Genomic DNA, 17,986 nt, shown 5'->3' with positions numbered 1-17,986 from the left:
TGTTTCACCGTATATACATGTATCTTGTAGATCGCACATTTTAGCCCTTAAGATTCTTTTACGAATTCAAATGGTTATCATTGGCTATTTTGGATGAGTCCTGGGTTTTTATACTCGGCTAATTAACTTACCTCATAATGGCCGATGTCTCATTTGTAAGGGAAAAAACTCACTCTATTCGACTTTATACTTCATATGTTAATTTTTTTGTAAAGAAATTTAATGACGTTCTTCTAATTGAGTGAAAGTTAACTGTTGTGGGCATATTTGTTGCATCGCATAACACATTGTCTTCGTACAATTTATTGGATCTGATTGATTTCTTAGTCGTTTGTCGGAAAGTCCTAGTTGAGAAGACACATCATATGAGTAAATCGTTACTTGTATGTATATTGCCGGAACAATCCAATAGAGGACGTGCATTTCTTCAGAATCTTTTAAAAATGTATGATTGTGTCTCAAGTCAGGAAGCGTATCATTTTTGAGGGGTTGGGGGTTGGTAAAGGGGTGGCCCCATAGTAGTCCTATGGATCGATAAGTTGTATTATAAATATTTATATGTTAACAAACACTACGCGCAATTAAAAAATTAAACGAATGGAGGGTAGGGGGATTTAAATTTGTAACTTTTGCGAGATGTGGGTGGTGGTGGGGTTGTTGATTATGAGGAGAGAGGGTGGGAGAGAGTATCGAGCGAAGAGCGCGGGATCTGCGGCAGTTAGATTCCTGTATTTCTATGGGTGAGGAACGTTGGCAAGAAGAAAGCCCATGGTGGCATCAAGACCACCATCACCAGCACATGTTCTCCTCTTATAAACCGCCACAAACCGGCATGGCCGGTGGTAGTTATTCCAATCAACCCTCTTCTTACTGGTGGTGTCCCACACCTCAAATGGACAATAATTCGGTCGGGTCCGTCCATCACATACAACAACATAACTCCATGGTAGACCTTTCATTCTGTCCACGTGGTCTCACACATCCCCCATCCAACCTTTCAATAAGTGATTTTTTTAATTTTTTATAATGTTCTTTACTTTTAGAGTAGAGGAGCTATGCCTAAAGCCATGAAGGGTTCAGAGACTAAACCAAGAGGTAGGATGACCGCCTACGCATTCTTCGTACAGATCTGCAGAGAGGAGCACAAGAAAAAACACCCTGAGGAAAACGTTGTTTTCGCTGAGTTCTCTAAGAAATGTGCTGAAAGGTGGAAGGTGAGTCTTTTTACTTGTTAATCGTTAATTTCTAACGCAAGACTTATTTATTATTTTAGTAGAACAGTTACCCTTCAAAAACATACCACTGGTAATGGCGACGACAATTTGTTTCATACTTTCAAATCATGACCCAAAATAATTCCTTAACTAAATAAAAAGTAAATCAATAACATTGATATACATTTACTTTAAAAATATTTAAAGTTTTCATGTGAAAATTTTTAAAGTAAATCCATAATTGAGTGCAACAAACAACTCGGATAAAACGTCATCGTCCTCGAGTTATGCATAAATATATTCATATTTTCTCTTTTTTCCTTATTGATAAATAAGCCCCAACGATGTTGATGCGGAGTTTTAAGTAATTGTAAATCTCTTGTTTTATGCTTTAGTGTGTTAGTTGGATTGGAGTTGTGGAGTTTTTCTGCCGAGGGCGGGTGGAAAAGATAGGGTGGATTAGAAAGAGATCAAGGGAAAAGGAAGAGAGGGTGAGACCGAGTTGGATAAAAGCCTGATAGTAATATACAGAGTATAATTACAATACCCACCACCCTCCGTCCTTCATCTCTCACACTCTCGTTTTCTCTCTTTCTCCCACCCCCTTATTCTCTCTCGTTCTCCCATCTATTTCTCCCCTCAGACTTTATAATATTTGCGCGCGCATTTTACACCACTTTCAAAATCAATGGTTCGACCCTCGGCTCCGAGTTTCCTACACCCGACACTTTTCATTCGAAAATAATTTGATAATGCTTATTGATAGTTCTCAACTGGTGGGGGGCGGGCACCCGAATTTCACATCTGGCATCATCCAACGCTTATGTAACACGCTTGTTGTCGGGACGTGTTTTTACCTTATTTTTTGCCATCCGTACACCTCGTACATAATTGTAAATTATGGGACAATCGGTGTTCCGTTTAGGTCGACGTTTGAACGATTGACGTACCGCCGAAGGTGTTAATGGAAGCACGTGACCCCCACTTGGTGTGACCTAGGTCGTGGTCGACCATTGAGTGAACTATCTTATGGTCAACGACCAACCCCCCTCTTCGCTATACTACCTTATTCAGTTAAGAATTCAGACGGTTTACATTTAGGGACCGTACATGAAATTCCTGTAGAATAGTTTCCCAACTTTTAATAATAATTTTATATCATTAACTAACGCAAAAAGTAGTTTGAGTAGACTTCGAAAATAAACTCAGGCGCTTCGAGTTTTAATTTTACAGAGATTGTTTTTTGTTTTTAATTTTTTTAATATATAAAAATTTTAAAAAAAATTGTTTTTTAAACTTTTTTTTAACATACGACAAGAAAAAACAAAACAAATCTGTAATAATACTAATCATCAATGGGCTTGGCCTTTTCAATACTACCTATTACCGATATTTAAAAAAATATCCCAAATTTTAAAAAGCATCCCTTTATTAGTACTTAATTGTATTGATTTTCAACCTTGGATTAATTTTTTTGCTATTGAACCTTAAAATTGTTGTAGTTTGATCGTTGCTGATCACTTTTCGTCTGCCTGGCGGTCTAATTTATTCATTTATATGAGTTATTTTGCGAGTGAATCTGGAAAAAAATCTAATAATAATAATCTTCGATGGTGGGTCTGCGGTCGAAAATTGCCACGATAGATGGACTAGGATTATGGGCAGAAGGGTTCCACGACAGGTACGTTGCTATCTGACAGATATTGCGTGATATTTATGTCAGGTAAAAAAGTGACTGATGTAAACAGTTTAGCGCGAAAGTTAGCTATTCGTCTTCTTTTTTGGCATTGTACAGTAAGTTCTGTGTGAACATTGTTGACAAAAAAAGAGTGGTTTAAAGGTGAAATCGAAGAATGTACCACGTACCATGGTCAACCGGCGGCGGAACTACATGGGGTTAGTAGGTACAGCAGGTACCTACTTATCAGATGCTTAATTTGCAAAGTTACAGCAAGTCGTTCTGTTACACTAATAGCTTTTCTGAATTTGGTATCTTGCATTGATATAAGAGTTCAACCAGTTCTACAAGCAAGCTTTTCGAAATCAAAAGGTTTCATTCTTGGAAGAAAAAAAAATCGAAAACTGAGCTGGATCCAAAATACTGAGCTCAGACATAATTGATTGTAGGTACAGACTTTTTCTCGTCTCAAAATCAACTCTAGAACCATATAGAACTTTTTCCTCCTTTTCATATTTACAATAATTATATACTCCGCGATTTTGCGTTTCGATGCTTTCATCATGGCAGATCATTATTTGCTCTTACTGACCACCATTGTTAGGGATGGTTGTTGTCATTGCCTATTATTATCACTATAATTACTGACCTTTATTTTTTGGCCTAACTCCTCTTAATTATTATTTACTTTTAATTTTATTTAAATCTTGCTTTTTTACGAATATTTTAAACAAAACATTGTCAGCAAAGTAGGTCAGAAAATGTTCAAAATTTGGATTTGACCTCATTGTGATTGTAGCGTCATAAAATTTATTAAACAATAGATTCATTAAAGATACCGACTTTCGCGGAAATCGGTATGAATTAATTTTTTGACTGATAATTTCAAAAGCTAATGGACCGATTTTGATAGTTGATAATTCGTTTTAAAGAAATTTCATTTTGTAGCTGTATCAAACATTAAAATCGGACTATCATTTCCATTTCTAAAATGAGGTTAATTTCTTACAAATAATTTTGCTATCATGTGTATTTTCTTATAGAAATATTTCATATATTTTGGTAGTACATACTTCGTTAAAAAAATGTTCCTTTTTTTTCAAATGTACGTTGAAATCCTTTTAGCCGTGTTTGAATTATAGCCGTTTAAATCAGATATTCCGAAAACGAGTTCTCAAAAAGCGGAAAAATTTTAGTGGTCAAAAAATTGATAAATTTAAATTCAAATAAAAATGATTTATGGGTTTCTAGAGGTGCTAAAACGAAATTGCATATTAATTTCACGAGAAAAAAAATTAAGTCCTAGTTTAATTGAAAAAATGTTTGGTTTTTAAAATGTTTTGGTTATTGATAAACTTTGATAGCTTCTATTATATTTTTATTGCAATCTACATTAAAAATGCTGTAAAATGATAAATTCGCAAGAAGTGGCGGATACACGTCCGATATTTTGGAGTTACACTCACAAAAAATGTTTGGTCCCAATCTGTGACACACAAACCTGGTCGTCTCCTTGTTAGTTGAAAAAAACTTACGAGCTACTTTATGTCTATACAGGGTGTTCGGCTACTCGTGATACAAACTTTGCCAGTAGATTCTACATTCAAAATGTAACCAAAATGTTCTAATTAACTATGGTCAGAATTTCAGCGGTTTCGGCGTTATTCCACTTTTACTGATTTTTTAAGATTTCAAGACCTTGCTTTCAAATAAACAATTATAACTGCAAAACTAAAGGTTTTGTACAAATCCGTTGATACCATCGAAAACTACCTTAGATTTCCGATAAGATGTGATCAATACTAAACTGGTAAACATTCTTGAAATAAGCATTTTAATAGCGAGAACTTAGGATATTTTTTTCGAAGTTGAAAAACAACTATTGGTGATTCTAAACTACTATTTCCAAACCTAATATTAATATCCTTTTTAGTGATGTAATTTCTTTTTTAGTTACTTTTTTCATAGATGGAGAAATTGATGGAAGAAAGGAAAAAACCTTAGCTGACGGATTAGTAAGGTGGAAAAAACACGTTTAATAAATTCATTGAATATTTCCTTAAGTTTTTTATTTTGTACGTTTGCTGAAATTTGTTGGTCTCTAGGTTTGGAAGTAGTAGTTTAGAATCACCACAATAAGTTTTTCAACTTCAAAAAAAAAAATATATTTTCCAAAGTTCTGGCTAATAAAACGCATATTTCACGAACGTTTACAAGTTTAGTGTTGATAGTAATTAAAAAAACACTAAAAAGGATATTAAATGGAGTTCGCTTCCTGAAATTTGTTGGCCTCTAGGTTTGGAAGTAGTAGTTTAGAATCACCATAATTAGTTTTTCAACTAAAAAAAATATATTTTCCAAAGTTCTGGCTAATAAAACGCTTATTTCACGAACGTTTACAAGTTTAGTCTTGATAGTAATGGTTAGGGATGGTCTCTAGGTTTGGAAGTAGTAGAATCACCATAATCTGTTGAGATTCGGACCATAGTTAATTAGGACTTTTTGACTCACACCTTTCGATACTAATGACAAAGTTCACGTCATCAAAAGAAAAATCCAGTTTTGGGTTGAATCTGTTGAAAAAGAAGAGGTGAGGTGTTTTCCTGGGCTAAAACAAACTCTGAAGCTTGCGAACGGCACGTTGAGAAGTTGGGAGATGACCTTTGAGCACTACTTCCCAACACCCCGAAATACAATGCTGCGAGACCATGAATGGGTGGTCAAAATGTTTTCAATTTATACAAAGACAACCAGTCTATCATCAAGTGAATAGGAATGTTTGATAGACTACTTCAGACCCCACATTGAAATCTACTTTCGTATGCGATACTAACCCCCATTTTTGGCCTCGCCTGGAAAACAAAAAATTTCAACCGCTCATTGAAAATGCAAAACGTGTTCTTCCATTTGCCACAACTTAACTATGTGAATCCGAATTTTTTTTATCTATACTGACATCAAAACTAAATACCGAAGCTCTCTAGATGCTGAACCCGATATCCGTCTCCAGTTATCAAAAATCAAATACAACATATCCAAATTGTGCAGGTAAAAACAACCTCACTCTTCCCATTAATTCATTAATGTTCAAATTATTACTTTGGAAATTGGCTCGAGTTTTATGCGTTTTATATACTTATTGATTAGTTTATGTTCAATTTTATTTTTGTGTTCCAAATTATGTAAATTAAGTAGGTAGTAACCTATAATCCATTACTGCTTTGACTAGCAAATTAATAGAAATTATAAATGATGGGGTGAGTGTGGAGTTCGATCCTTTTCAAAAAAGATGGTTCCTACTCACATTAAGTTGTTTCGCAACAAACCGGATTTCGAGCCCTTTAGCTCATCGTCAGGTTGAAGGGCGTTTCAACGTTAGAGACGTGTTTGTGGAAACCCTTCAACCTGACGATGAGCTAAAGGGCTCTAAATCCGGACTGTTGCGAAACAACTTAATGTGAATAGGAACCATCTTTTTTAAAAAGGGTAGTAACCTATGTCAATCTAATATTTGTTTTCATAGTGATATCTCTCTCCCATCACCTAATTAGGAATCGACTGGACTGAATTTATAAAACTTTAATTTACTACATATACAATAACGATGTGCAATATTAAATACTTGAATACGAGGGATCCGCCCTCGATTTTGTTTTGTGAAAGGGGTCCGCTGGCTAAAAAGTTTAGGAAGCCCTGCTGTAGGAGACAGAAAGGGAAGTAAGTTGAAAAAGAAGATAAAGGTTTATCGTGACAAAAGGCTTTAGAAAAATCAAGAAGTATAAGAATAGTTATACTATTAGTATAGTACTTATTTGACTACTTTGTGGTTTTAACCATCCAAATCGTGTTAGAAAACACCACTATGTTCTTTGGCAAATATCAAATTTATCTACTAGCAATTTATGGGTTTCAATTTAACCCGACTGGCTTTAAATTTGTTAAAACCTAAAGGCCGGATGCATTTAGGTCGACAATCTCGGCTGGCTACGACGGTCGAATTTGTAGTTTTCACAGCACTTTGCAATTATTTATGTGTATGTAATACGCGTTGTTCTACACGGGAGTCAGCATAAAGTATGCTTCGCACATGCGTACGTTTTGCCGAGTGGCACAAGTTGTTTTGCGTCCTATTCGTAATTCGTCGACCCATTGCCCATTGCTAAAGAAGAGTCCGATTTTCTTTTCGATAGTCGGTCGCCGTTGGGTTTTTTTCCCCTCGTGACGGGGGCGAAAATACGGACTTGACAATTTTAAAAGAATTGATGGACGAACGTTTTTCCTCGTCATGAGATAAACCCGTAAAACAATGATTAAACTGCGAGTCTAGAAAATCTTGCCCTCGTTTCTGAATTTCTTAATTCGATCAAAATATATTTTAGACTTTCTGAGGCCGCTTGCATCTTGGAAAATCAGACATAAATAAAATATAACTTTATACCTTAATTATTTTTAAACTCACAAATACAAGTTTGGCATTTGATTAAAAAATGCGGGACACGTTATGGGAGGATAAAATAGTATAAATAGATCGAGAAATCCGGGATAAGGCCAATTTGAAAGAAAAGAAAAACAATTTGTTCCTTTGTCAAGCTTTCTATGACTATACAGGTTGTCATTGTTAGATGGCCCGGACGAATTTCTCATACACAGATAATGTCGAAAAATAAAAAATCGCATTTCTGTAGTCGTTTTTTTCCTCCCGTTTTCAGAGCCGGTACAACTTTGAAATTTTAAATAAGTGTACATTTTTCACCGATTGTTTTAAAGGATTTGCTTTACCTAAAAACGAGGCTTAATAAGAGTTTAATTTTTTGCTTTTTTAATTTAAGTTGAAAATAACAGTTGTTTTTTTAACACTCAAATCTGCACATCTGCGTACATAGACATACATTTACTGAATTGAGCTTCTCATTTTTCTATTTTTGTTATCTTTTTTACACTGAAAACGATGGCGCAATCAGATTGTTTTAAAGCTTAAAATAAAAAAGTTTTTTTTTTAAGCTCAAATCTGCACGTGTGTGTACATACATTCGCATATGTACAGGATTGAGCCTATCACTTCTATTTTTCGTTTCTTTTTTCTAATTTTTGCTCATAATTTTTTTACACTGAAAACGATGGCGCAATCAAATTTATTTATTTTTTAAGTTAATTTTTAAAAAACTCATATCTGCACATGTGTGTATGTATACACGGTTAAGCCTATCACTTCTTTTTATTATAATTTTACACCGGAAATGATGGCGCAATTAGATTTTTTAACATTTATTTTATTTTTTAAAGTTTAAAATAATAGTGTTTTTTATGTGCATATATACACACATTTACTGGATTGAGCCTGTCACTTCACTTTTTTCTCATATTTTTTACACTGGAAACAATGGCACAATCAGATTTTGAATTATTATTATATATATATTTTTTTTTTAAGTTAAAAATAATTAAGTTTTTTATAAGCTCAAATCTGCACATGTGTGTACATATATTCACACATGTACAGTGGCGCGTATCACTTCTTGCAGTCCACCTACAATTCCAGCATTTGTATTTTAAAATATATTACTGACAGGCTTTAAGAAACACCCACCCCGGGTGTTGGCAGTCCAGGGTTAGACTTCGATCTTATCTGTCCAGCAACCAAGGTTGGGCTCCGGGTGCTGTCAATAGCTAGGCCATTTGAGCCCCTAACCGCAATCAGTTCCTAAATCCAAAGCCATTCACACTCTCACTCTTAAATGGATTCTTCCTATCATTATTACACACAATAAAACAACCGTATTTCCTCCAATAATCAGAACAGAGGACCCAGATTCTCACAGCCTTGATCATGCAAGCAAGCACAATCCTCATATCAGGTTGCATTCCTACACACTCTCTGTATGTAGCCAAGAAATTGCACTCGAATTACAATGTTAAGACAGAGAATGTAAAAATGAATGTCTTAATTTCGTTTTTATTATTAAGTATTTTCATTTGTTGTTTTGGAACTAGTTGGTTGTATGAACTTCTTGGGATGATGTTGGTGTGAGTATGTACGTTTTTAGTTAACAAACGGTTTTAAAAAACAAGACAAAAGAAACACATCATTTGTACATTAGTTGTAACCGAGTGGTTAGCGTGAAAGACTCTCGGCTCATAGACGCCGTGGTCATGGGTTCGATTCCCACCGTCGCCCCAGGCCCTTTTTTCACGATACCCCCCCCCCCAAATATGAACACACATACAAGAATTTGTCACCATGATCAATATGCATAGATCTAAGGCCAAAAAAATATTAAATACATATTCATTCTGTTTTTAGATAATGTTATCTGTTCAAAAGAAATTTAACCGGGCCATCTAAAAAGGAAGGATCGAGGACCCTGTATACCCTTCGTCAGAAATTAGAAACTATTATTAATAAGTTCACAATTTTAGCAAAAATGAACATCCGCTTATATTCTGAAACTTTAAACCTAGAGTATTTATGAATTGACGGTGTACACAGTTTGCAATCAAAACATTCTGAATTATTAGGTTCAAAGTCCTAATGAAGGGGATTTATTCCTTGAAAGCATGCAAAAGGAACTGAGCATTTTTCTTTCAAATTTTTTTTTTTTTTTTTTTTTTTTTTAAAATACACAATTACTGAATTGAAGGCTGATATCAATTATACTGAGTAATCTATATAAATATATCTTGATCTTAAAATTTTAAAGCTTTTTTAACCCAAGCTATTAGTTAGAAGTTAGTTAAAGAAATTGAAACATGAATTATCATTAAATATAATTTTAAATAATTAATTTATATTTAATTATTTTAACATTTAAATGCCACTATTATTACCAACCACAAAAACATGTTTAGCTTTTCTTATTATGAAAAATGTTAGACCCATTCTGGGTGGATAAAGCAATTTAATATATTATTATGGCTATTTAATAATTTTTTAAATCCCAGCAATTGATGAGCTAATTTGGTTAGAGAAACGTGCCTTAACACTAAATTAGTTAGTGTAATGTTAAATGTATAATTATTTACAAATAGTTATTTTGAAATCCTACAAAAGCTTGTTTGTCTTTTTTACATTATACTGAACAAAGCTGGATATTATTATTAATAGAAAAAATGTTAATTTTTAATTGTAAATTTATGAGGGCCAGCNACAACCAGTTTTATGGTACGTTGAGTCTTGATTCAAAGATAGTGATTGGCATTTGGAATTTTGCAGGAAACAATATAAAATAGCAATTATTGATTTAGAAACTTCTTCATACGAGAAACTACGTTATTGAGGGTCATTTATATGGAGGAAATTAACAACAGGGGCTACATAGTTGGATTTTTCTCTTCTATGAATGTAATGTTGTGATCAGCACAATCTCCATAGCATACACCCCACCCAGATGTGCGAATTCCGTAATGGTTTGTAAGTTTTATAATTTTCAATAGAGATTAGACATCAGTTTGTCAAAAAAATAATTCACTTCCTTTAAAAAGTCTGGTTCAGGTAATCAATATGTTATCAATTCACATAAATAGGAATAGAAAATTATATAGACAGGCTGTAAACCTCCTTTTTCAAAACTAGCCTGAACCTAAAATTCTGAAAAAGATTATATACGCCATTATGAACATTTATATATTTTTGCTTCAATAAATGAACAGAAGCTTACTTAACAATACGGTCCACTGTTAAATTTTTGCCCATCAACACAGGGAAATTGATCTTTCAAACTACCCGCCGGTTTTGTGATAATATCGATTATATGTTGTATAATGCATAAATATTAAATAAATTTGATATTACTAAAATAAAATGTACAAATATCACCATAGTTCACATAAAGTGTGTTATGCACGCGCGCGCGCGTGTGTATGTGTACATGCAGATGACTTTGAACCTAGTCTGCAATATTGTCTTCTAGCTCCCCACATACTTTACAGAGACCACTTCCTGTCCATTTTTACATGGAGTTAAATTTGAAAATCAGAATTTTCTCTGAACAAAAACCTATCACAATTTTGGTGGCCATGATGAAAATATAAATAAATTGTCAGAAAAATAAAAGTAACTATGATTAATGTTATTAATGATAGATAGAAGTTTTAAAATACATTTCTGTTATGGCAGAGTTGTAAAAATTTAGAAAAGTATACATATTTACTATTTTTCTATTTATCTAATTTAAATGACAGATTATTTAAAAGGTAATATGTTCTTAATACTTTAGATTGGAAACTAGAAATACACGATAGGAAAATAGTGACAAATTAATAGAGTAATTAGTATTTGTCGCTGAAAAAGAGAAATTCTGTTCATAACTATTATTTACTGATTATATGTATTAACTAGTTTTTTCTTATATGTGTATTTTACTTAATTGCTTTCATAATATTTCAGACCATGACAGAAAAGGATAAAAAAAGATTTCATGATCTTGCTGACAAAGATAAAAAACGTTATGAGTCAGAAATGAAGGATTATACTCCTTCAGAAAATGATAAAGGAAAACGTGGAAAGAAACGTAAACAAATGAAAGATCCAAATGCACCAAAGAGGCCTTTGTAAGTAATACTTTATATTCTTACTAAAACAATTTATTATCATTTCATAAAATGTAATTTTTTTACATTTATTTTAGGTCAGCATTCTTTCTTTTTTCTATTGATGAGCGTAGCAATGTCAAACAGGCTAACCCAGAATATACTGCTGGAGATACATCAAAAGAGCTTGGCCGTAGGTGGGCTGAGGCCGACCCCGCTGTCAAAAGTAAATATCAGGAAATGGCTGATAAAGATAAACTTCGGTATGATAGGGTAAGTTGTAATAAGCAGACCAAAATGATGGTACCAATTTACAAGTGGTGATAATGTTTAAAACAAAAAATTTAGCACCTTCGTACTGATGGATGTTTTTATTTTTCTCCAGGAGATAACAGAATACAAAAAGAAGGGCAAATTCACTAGCTCAGCTACACTTGCTGCAAAGAAAAGAAAAAGTGATGATGAAGACGACGAAGAAGAAGAGGATGATGAGTGATCAAAGCTTTTATTTAATTCGGGAAATTGTAAATTTGTTTTACAACCATCTTTTCTACGGGTTTTAAATCATAATACTTTATAAGTAGATCCTACAGAACACTATAATACAAGAACTGATAAAAAATGAAGAATTTATAAAATTACTAATTAAAGGTTTGTGTTTGTTTAATCTTAACATTTTTTTTTTTCATTGATGTTACATAAATTATTTCCTAAATTTTACTGTTTCTTAAAAGCTCACATCCCCTCTCATACTAAAGTGGGGTTACTCAAATGAATCATATTACCTTTTTTTACTGTCAAGAGACTGTTTGTAATAGTCACCAATTTTGCCTTATTTTTATATTAAAATTTTATTAGTAATAGCGTGCCCTGCTCGTATAATAAATATATTATATACATATAATACTAAAATATTACGTACTGTGAAAAAGGATATATTGGTTCTTCAGAGGCACAGAATTGATATTCATTGCAAAAATCAATACAGACGTTTCATCTTGCTAATACAAAATATCTCAAAATAGGATAGAAAAAGCGTCAAATATCCAATATACAGTCCTCAATGCAATGCAGCACAAATATATTACATTGGGATGAACAATTAGTGTTGCTCAGTTAATTAAATTATAAATTATTAATTTTTTTAAATAATTATAATTCTTTTCTTTTTTTGTTTTGGTTTTGTAAAACTACTTCCTTGAATCATTTTTCTAATACTCTTTTTTTAATACTTAGAATTGTACAAATGAGCACATAATTAATTATGTTAATAATAAGACAAATTGAGTAAATAAATAAAACATTAATATATATTTTTACTAGTTGAAGATGTACATAATATAAATAACCACTAGTTTTATTATTATGTCATAAAATTATCTGCTGTTGTATCTAATAGTAAAAGGATTAAGGGTTCAATTGTGGCATTTAAAAAAAAACTAGTGGTCATTTTAGTGTATAATTTTTGCAAAAATAAAGTTACGTTTTGTACATTCCAATGTTGGAAATAAAATTGTATTAGAGTGGCTCTTAAATATCATTAAGAAATAAAATATTTTTTGTCCATTAATTACCATTTTAGATTTACTTGTTTATGGTTTTCAATATGCTATTAAATTATTTTAAATTTGTTGAGTACTGTTCACAATAAGAAAAAATTTCTAATATACCTCTTGTTGAATAAAAAGAAAAAAGAAAGAATTTGTTGTTGATAAAGTAGTTTGTATCAAATTTATTTGGTTACAAGTAATGATCAAATTTTCAACCTTTTTTTATGTTTGTGAAATATACTTTTAGCCTTTTTATTGGATAGTAATTGTTTCATTGCATTTACCAACCTTATAGCCATTGACCCAGCTAGCTATGTTTATCGACCTAAATGTTACAATTTTTTTTTTTAATTTTTACTTTAAACTGAAGAATGGATAATGCAAAAGAAGTTAAAAATATTATTTAACCAATAAACAACGGTAAATCACTTGAATTGGGTGGGGTAAAATACAGTCGACTTGGTAACTTGAAACTCTGGGGGAAATTGTAACATTGAAGTTTTTCTTCTTGAGATATGTGCCGGCTAATCTACTTTCTGTACTTATCCCTATTTTTTTAAAATTGTGAATAAGGTATTAGGCGTTATGCCAAATTCTTTGGCAATGTCACCCTTTTTCTTAATGCCTTAATAATCTTGTGTTTCTCCCCAACACTTAATGTCTTACAATGACATTTCACACATTTTTTGTACATAAATGTACTAACACGTCAGAACGAACTGCCCAATAAGTATGAACTGTACTTTGTGCTGTCTGGTGCAGGACTGTTAAGAGTGGGAGAGAGGGGAGCCCATCAGGTATAGAAATTGTGCTAGTTGTGTGAGCTCACAAAGAAAATTCGTCTAATCGAGGTTATCATTTTGAAATGTTCAACGTACAGAGTAAAACACTAGGAAATGAGGGGGATTTGAAAAAATTTGAGTTATTAAGGTTTGAGTTTGAGAGTAGCAGTATATGCAGTTGTTTCATCAGAAAACTTTCCATAACTTTCAGGATGTTTTTAACAAATAATTATTGACTATTTTATTGTTTGATAGTTTGTAGAGTAAATTTTAGTTAAAAGGTTGTGGATGTTTGGGGAGAGGGTGTTTATTAACATGTTTGTCTAGTTTGATGGATTAAGTCGGGTCTTTTTTATTGTTCTAGAAGTGCACTATTAGAGTTGGTTGTTTTAGTTTTTGGTCCGGTTCCTTTCCAAGGCTCTATCCTTTTCCATGTTTCTAAATGATCTTACATTAGTTCTTAACTTCTCTAAATTTCATCTTTATGCTCTGAAGCTATCTCTATAGCTCTCTCCAATAAACCATTAATACAGATTGCCTATCCACTCATATTAATGGCTTCCCTATTAATATTAGTCATGAAGTTAAAAATCCCAATGTTATTTTTAACTCCAAGCTTACAAGGCCATGTGAGCTCTATTATTAAGAAGTTCTACTCAAATCTCCATTCACTAAGACAACCTTGGCTGTTGTTTCACTCCACAGAAAAATAAGAATTTAGCCCTCTCTAACAGTAGCAATGATTTTACCGTGTCCAGCACCTCTATAGTTCATACTTTATCTAATTCTCATGTTGTCTTTTTTAGATCCATACTGTGATGGAGGATTGTATGTTTGTTTTTGTTATCCCAGGAATAATTTCAGTCTTTGCAGATTCTCTAGACAGTGTGTTAGCCTTTTCTTTGCCAAAAATTCCTTCCTTTGTGTCCTGGTACCCAAAATATCATCAGGTTGTCTTTTCCCATGTATTGGAAATTTTGGTTATAATCATTGACTTACGTTGATGTAACGTTTTACGTGCTAATGCTTGACTTGTACTTCCCTATTAAGTTTGATGCTCATATTTTAGGCTTGTACAAAAAACACTCGATCCGGTTACTTCATTTGTTTTGGAGCCACCAAAATATATCATTGTATCTGAAGCTCTCCTGAGTACTTTGTCTCCTTTATACTGTTGTCTGTTGTACTTTGTAGGATGTTGTAAAGAGTGTTCCAATCAGTCCCCAAAGTCCCCTTTGTGAACACCATTCTTCCACCATGTTCAGTGCTTTTTGGGTGTGTTCTTTTAATGTTGAATCGAATTTTCCCCTGACTAGTATGACAATGTCATCTGCATAGCCTTGGGTATAGATTCCGCTCTCATTTAGTTTGCATATGAGGTCATCCATTACAACATTCCACAACAGAGGCAAGAGTGTTCCTCCTTGCGGACGTCCATGTGTAATGTTAGATGTAGGTGTTGATGTATTTGTTAGGGTGTGTATTATACTTCGTCCTTTAAGAGCTGTTGTATCCCTCGTTCTTTGTGAAAGCCGGTCCCCATTTTAGAATAACTATTTGTTAAAATAAGAACAACAAAAAATTAACACTATTGTTCCACCATGTTTAGTGCTCCTTGAGTGAGCTCTGAATGTTGAGTCGAATTTACACTAACTAGTATGACAATGTCATCTGCATAGCATAGCATATTGGGTTGGGTATAGGTTCGATTTATTTGCATATGAGGTCATCCACTACCACATTCCACTACAAGAGGCAAGAGTATTATTCCTCCTTGTGGACCTCCTCTCGTCACCAATGCGTCTACCTTTTTGTGGAACATGGAGGCTGTACTTGTCTGCTTTTTAGCATTGATTCTATCCATCTGCAGCAGTTTTTTATCAGTTCCTCGCTGTTTCAGTGATATAACCTTTGCTTTAAAAGGAGTGTTATCAAATGCTCCTTCAATGTCCAAGAAGGTTCCTAATGCTATTATTTGGTTGTTCAGGGAATTTAGTGTAGTGCTGATTCACAGGATTTTCCTTTCTGGTAGGCATGTTGATATTTATGAAGGGGTTTTTATTTTAGAAAGCTGCCCCTTATATGTTTTTCAACTAGCTTTTCGAGTGTTTTGAGTAGATAGATGTTAGAATGAGCAGTCTGTACGATTTTGCATCTGGGTAGTTTTTCCGTGCGACCTTTGGATTAAAAACTACGTGTGTAGAGATTAGTGACCGTTAATCGATAGTAATTCAGATATTGTGAGATGCGGTCGGGTGTGATGTAGGTTTCAGAAAAACATTTTCTTTATCGTGCCAACGTTTCGATCTTTTATTGAGATCATCTTCAGGGCTCAAAGTGTTTGTCTTCTGTGTAATTGTGCCATCCTTGTGTGTCGTGTTGAGAGTGACCACAAACACTTTGAGCCCTGAAGATGATCTCAATAAAAGATCGAAACGGCACGATAAAGAAAATGTTTTTCTGAAACCTACATCACACCCGACCGCATCTCACGATATCTGAATTATTAAAAACTACTTTTACAGTTCTCCATGTGCTTGGGTTGTATCCATCCCATTGCCAGGCAGTTTTTGTATATTTTTACAAGTAGAGGGATTAGTGTATTTTCCCCTTTTTAAGGAGTACTGGTTATACCCCGTCTGTTCCTGGATATTTGTATGGGCTGAAGTTGACAATGGCCGTTTTGATTTTTTCACAGGTGATTTGCCAATCTTCTCTGCTGGTTTTGTGCCCATTGACAGGTTCAGTATTGTTCCTAATTTCCAGGTTGGTAATAATTTTTGATTCTGGAAAGTGTGTACTTTTTAGCATTTCTAATATTTCCTTTCCGCTTTTGTTTTTTCGTTGCAAGGACGTCCACTGCTCTCTCATTGGCCTCTACTCCCACATGCCCTGAAACCCAGCAGAGGGTGATCTTTTTTGCATGCCTAATTTGTTTATTTTAGTTAGCAGTTGCTCAGTATCAGAGAGGCTCCGTTCAAGACAGCATCTAACACCGTAATGAGTCATTTGACATGGGCAGCATAACACTTTTGATTGGGGCGGATGCTGTTTTCTCTCAAGACTTTGTAAGGGAGGAAGTAGTGGATGTTGACGGGAGTTAGGATTAGGAGGCCTTGAGGGAGTGTGTGACTAATAGGAGTCTGTTTAGAAAGGGATGGTCCAGGAGTTGAGTACCTCACTTTAAAGGTATAAGGACCTTTTAGCCTATTCGCACTGTGCCATGTCAGGTTTCCCAGGGACCATCGGTATGGTATGGTAAAAAAGGATACTAGGAAGCGGGGTTTGTGCTCCCCAGGCACTGCAGCCTTTTGGCTTCCTAGTTCCTTAGCTTAGTGCAATAGACTAAATCCTTCTCCTTAGAAGTATCAGGTCATTGATAAATGCAATTTGATTCCCTAAGTTTTTTCCATACTTTAGGTTAAATCTCCATTGAGCTGTTGCTTCGCATTCGAAGATGATATGGGTGGCTGTTTCCTCCTCCTCATTACATAATCTGCAAATGGGATCATCGCGTATATACCCATGTTGTGTAGATGTTTTCTCAGATGCCAGTGAGGTTGGGTCCTACTACTCCTCTGAGTTTGGCCCTCTCCAATTTCAGCAATGATTTTGCCAGTCTTGGTGAGGGTTGTTTGATCATAACCCTATGTCTAGCGCCACTAGAGTTTATCCACTTCTCCTTTTGTTTTATTTGGATCCATTCTGCGAAGGAGGATTCTAAATTTGTTTTTGTTATCCCAAATATAAGCCCGGGGCCTCATTATCTTGCAGATCCTCTTCTGGCCAGACTGTCTGCTTTCTCATTACCCAAAATTCCCCTGTGCCCTGGCACCCAAGATATCATCAGGTTGTTGTGTTTCCCCAGGTTTTGGAGATTTTGGATGCATTCATTGACTAACTTTAATGTGATTTTTACATACTAATGCTTTAATGGCTGCTTGGCCATCAGATCTTATGAAGATTTTTTTGGCAGTGTAACCTCTTTTAAGATTTTCCAGGGCACAAGCATTGATGATATGTATTTCTGCTTGAAAGACCGAAGTGTACTTCCCTAATGAGTTTGACTGCTTATGTTTTGGGCTTGTACAGAAAACGCCCGATCCGGTTCCTTCATTTGTTTTGGGCCATCTGTGTACCATATCATTGTATCTGATGCTCTCCTGTGTTCTCCTCTCCTTTATAGTCCGTTGAGAGTTTGAGACTTTATAGGATGTTGTAAAGAATGTTTTCGAG

General features: G+C 34.1%; 1 protein-coding gene across 1 annotated transcript; it reads left to right on the top strand.

The window, feature by feature from the left end:
• Positions 1–720: 720 nt before the first annotated feature.
• LOC106666905 (high mobility group protein B3-like) lies at positions 721–13,053 on the top strand. The gene is made up of 5 exons (XM_014394440.2): positions 721–946; positions 1,044–1,214; positions 11,276–11,439; positions 11,517–11,691; positions 11,804–13,053. The coding sequence occupies exons 1-5, from the start codon at positions 737–739 to the stop codon at positions 11,912–11,914; spliced, it is 831 nt and encodes a 276-aa protein (XP_014249926.1). The 5' UTR covers positions 721–736; the 3' UTR covers positions 11,915–13,053.
• Positions 13,054–17,986: the final 4,933 nt, after the last annotated feature.

The sequence above is a fragment of the Cimex lectularius genome, unplaced genomic scaffold (assembly GCF_000648675.2).
Source record: "Cimex lectularius strain Harlan isolate CLEC.00 unplaced genomic scaffold, Clec_2.1 scaffold115, whole genome shotgun sequence".
NCBI lineage: Eukaryota > Metazoa > Arthropoda > Insecta > Hemiptera > Cimicidae > Cimex > Cimex lectularius.
The sequence above is the reverse complement of the archived record's forward strand: the minus strand, read 5'-3'. Positions and strand labels throughout refer to the sequence as shown.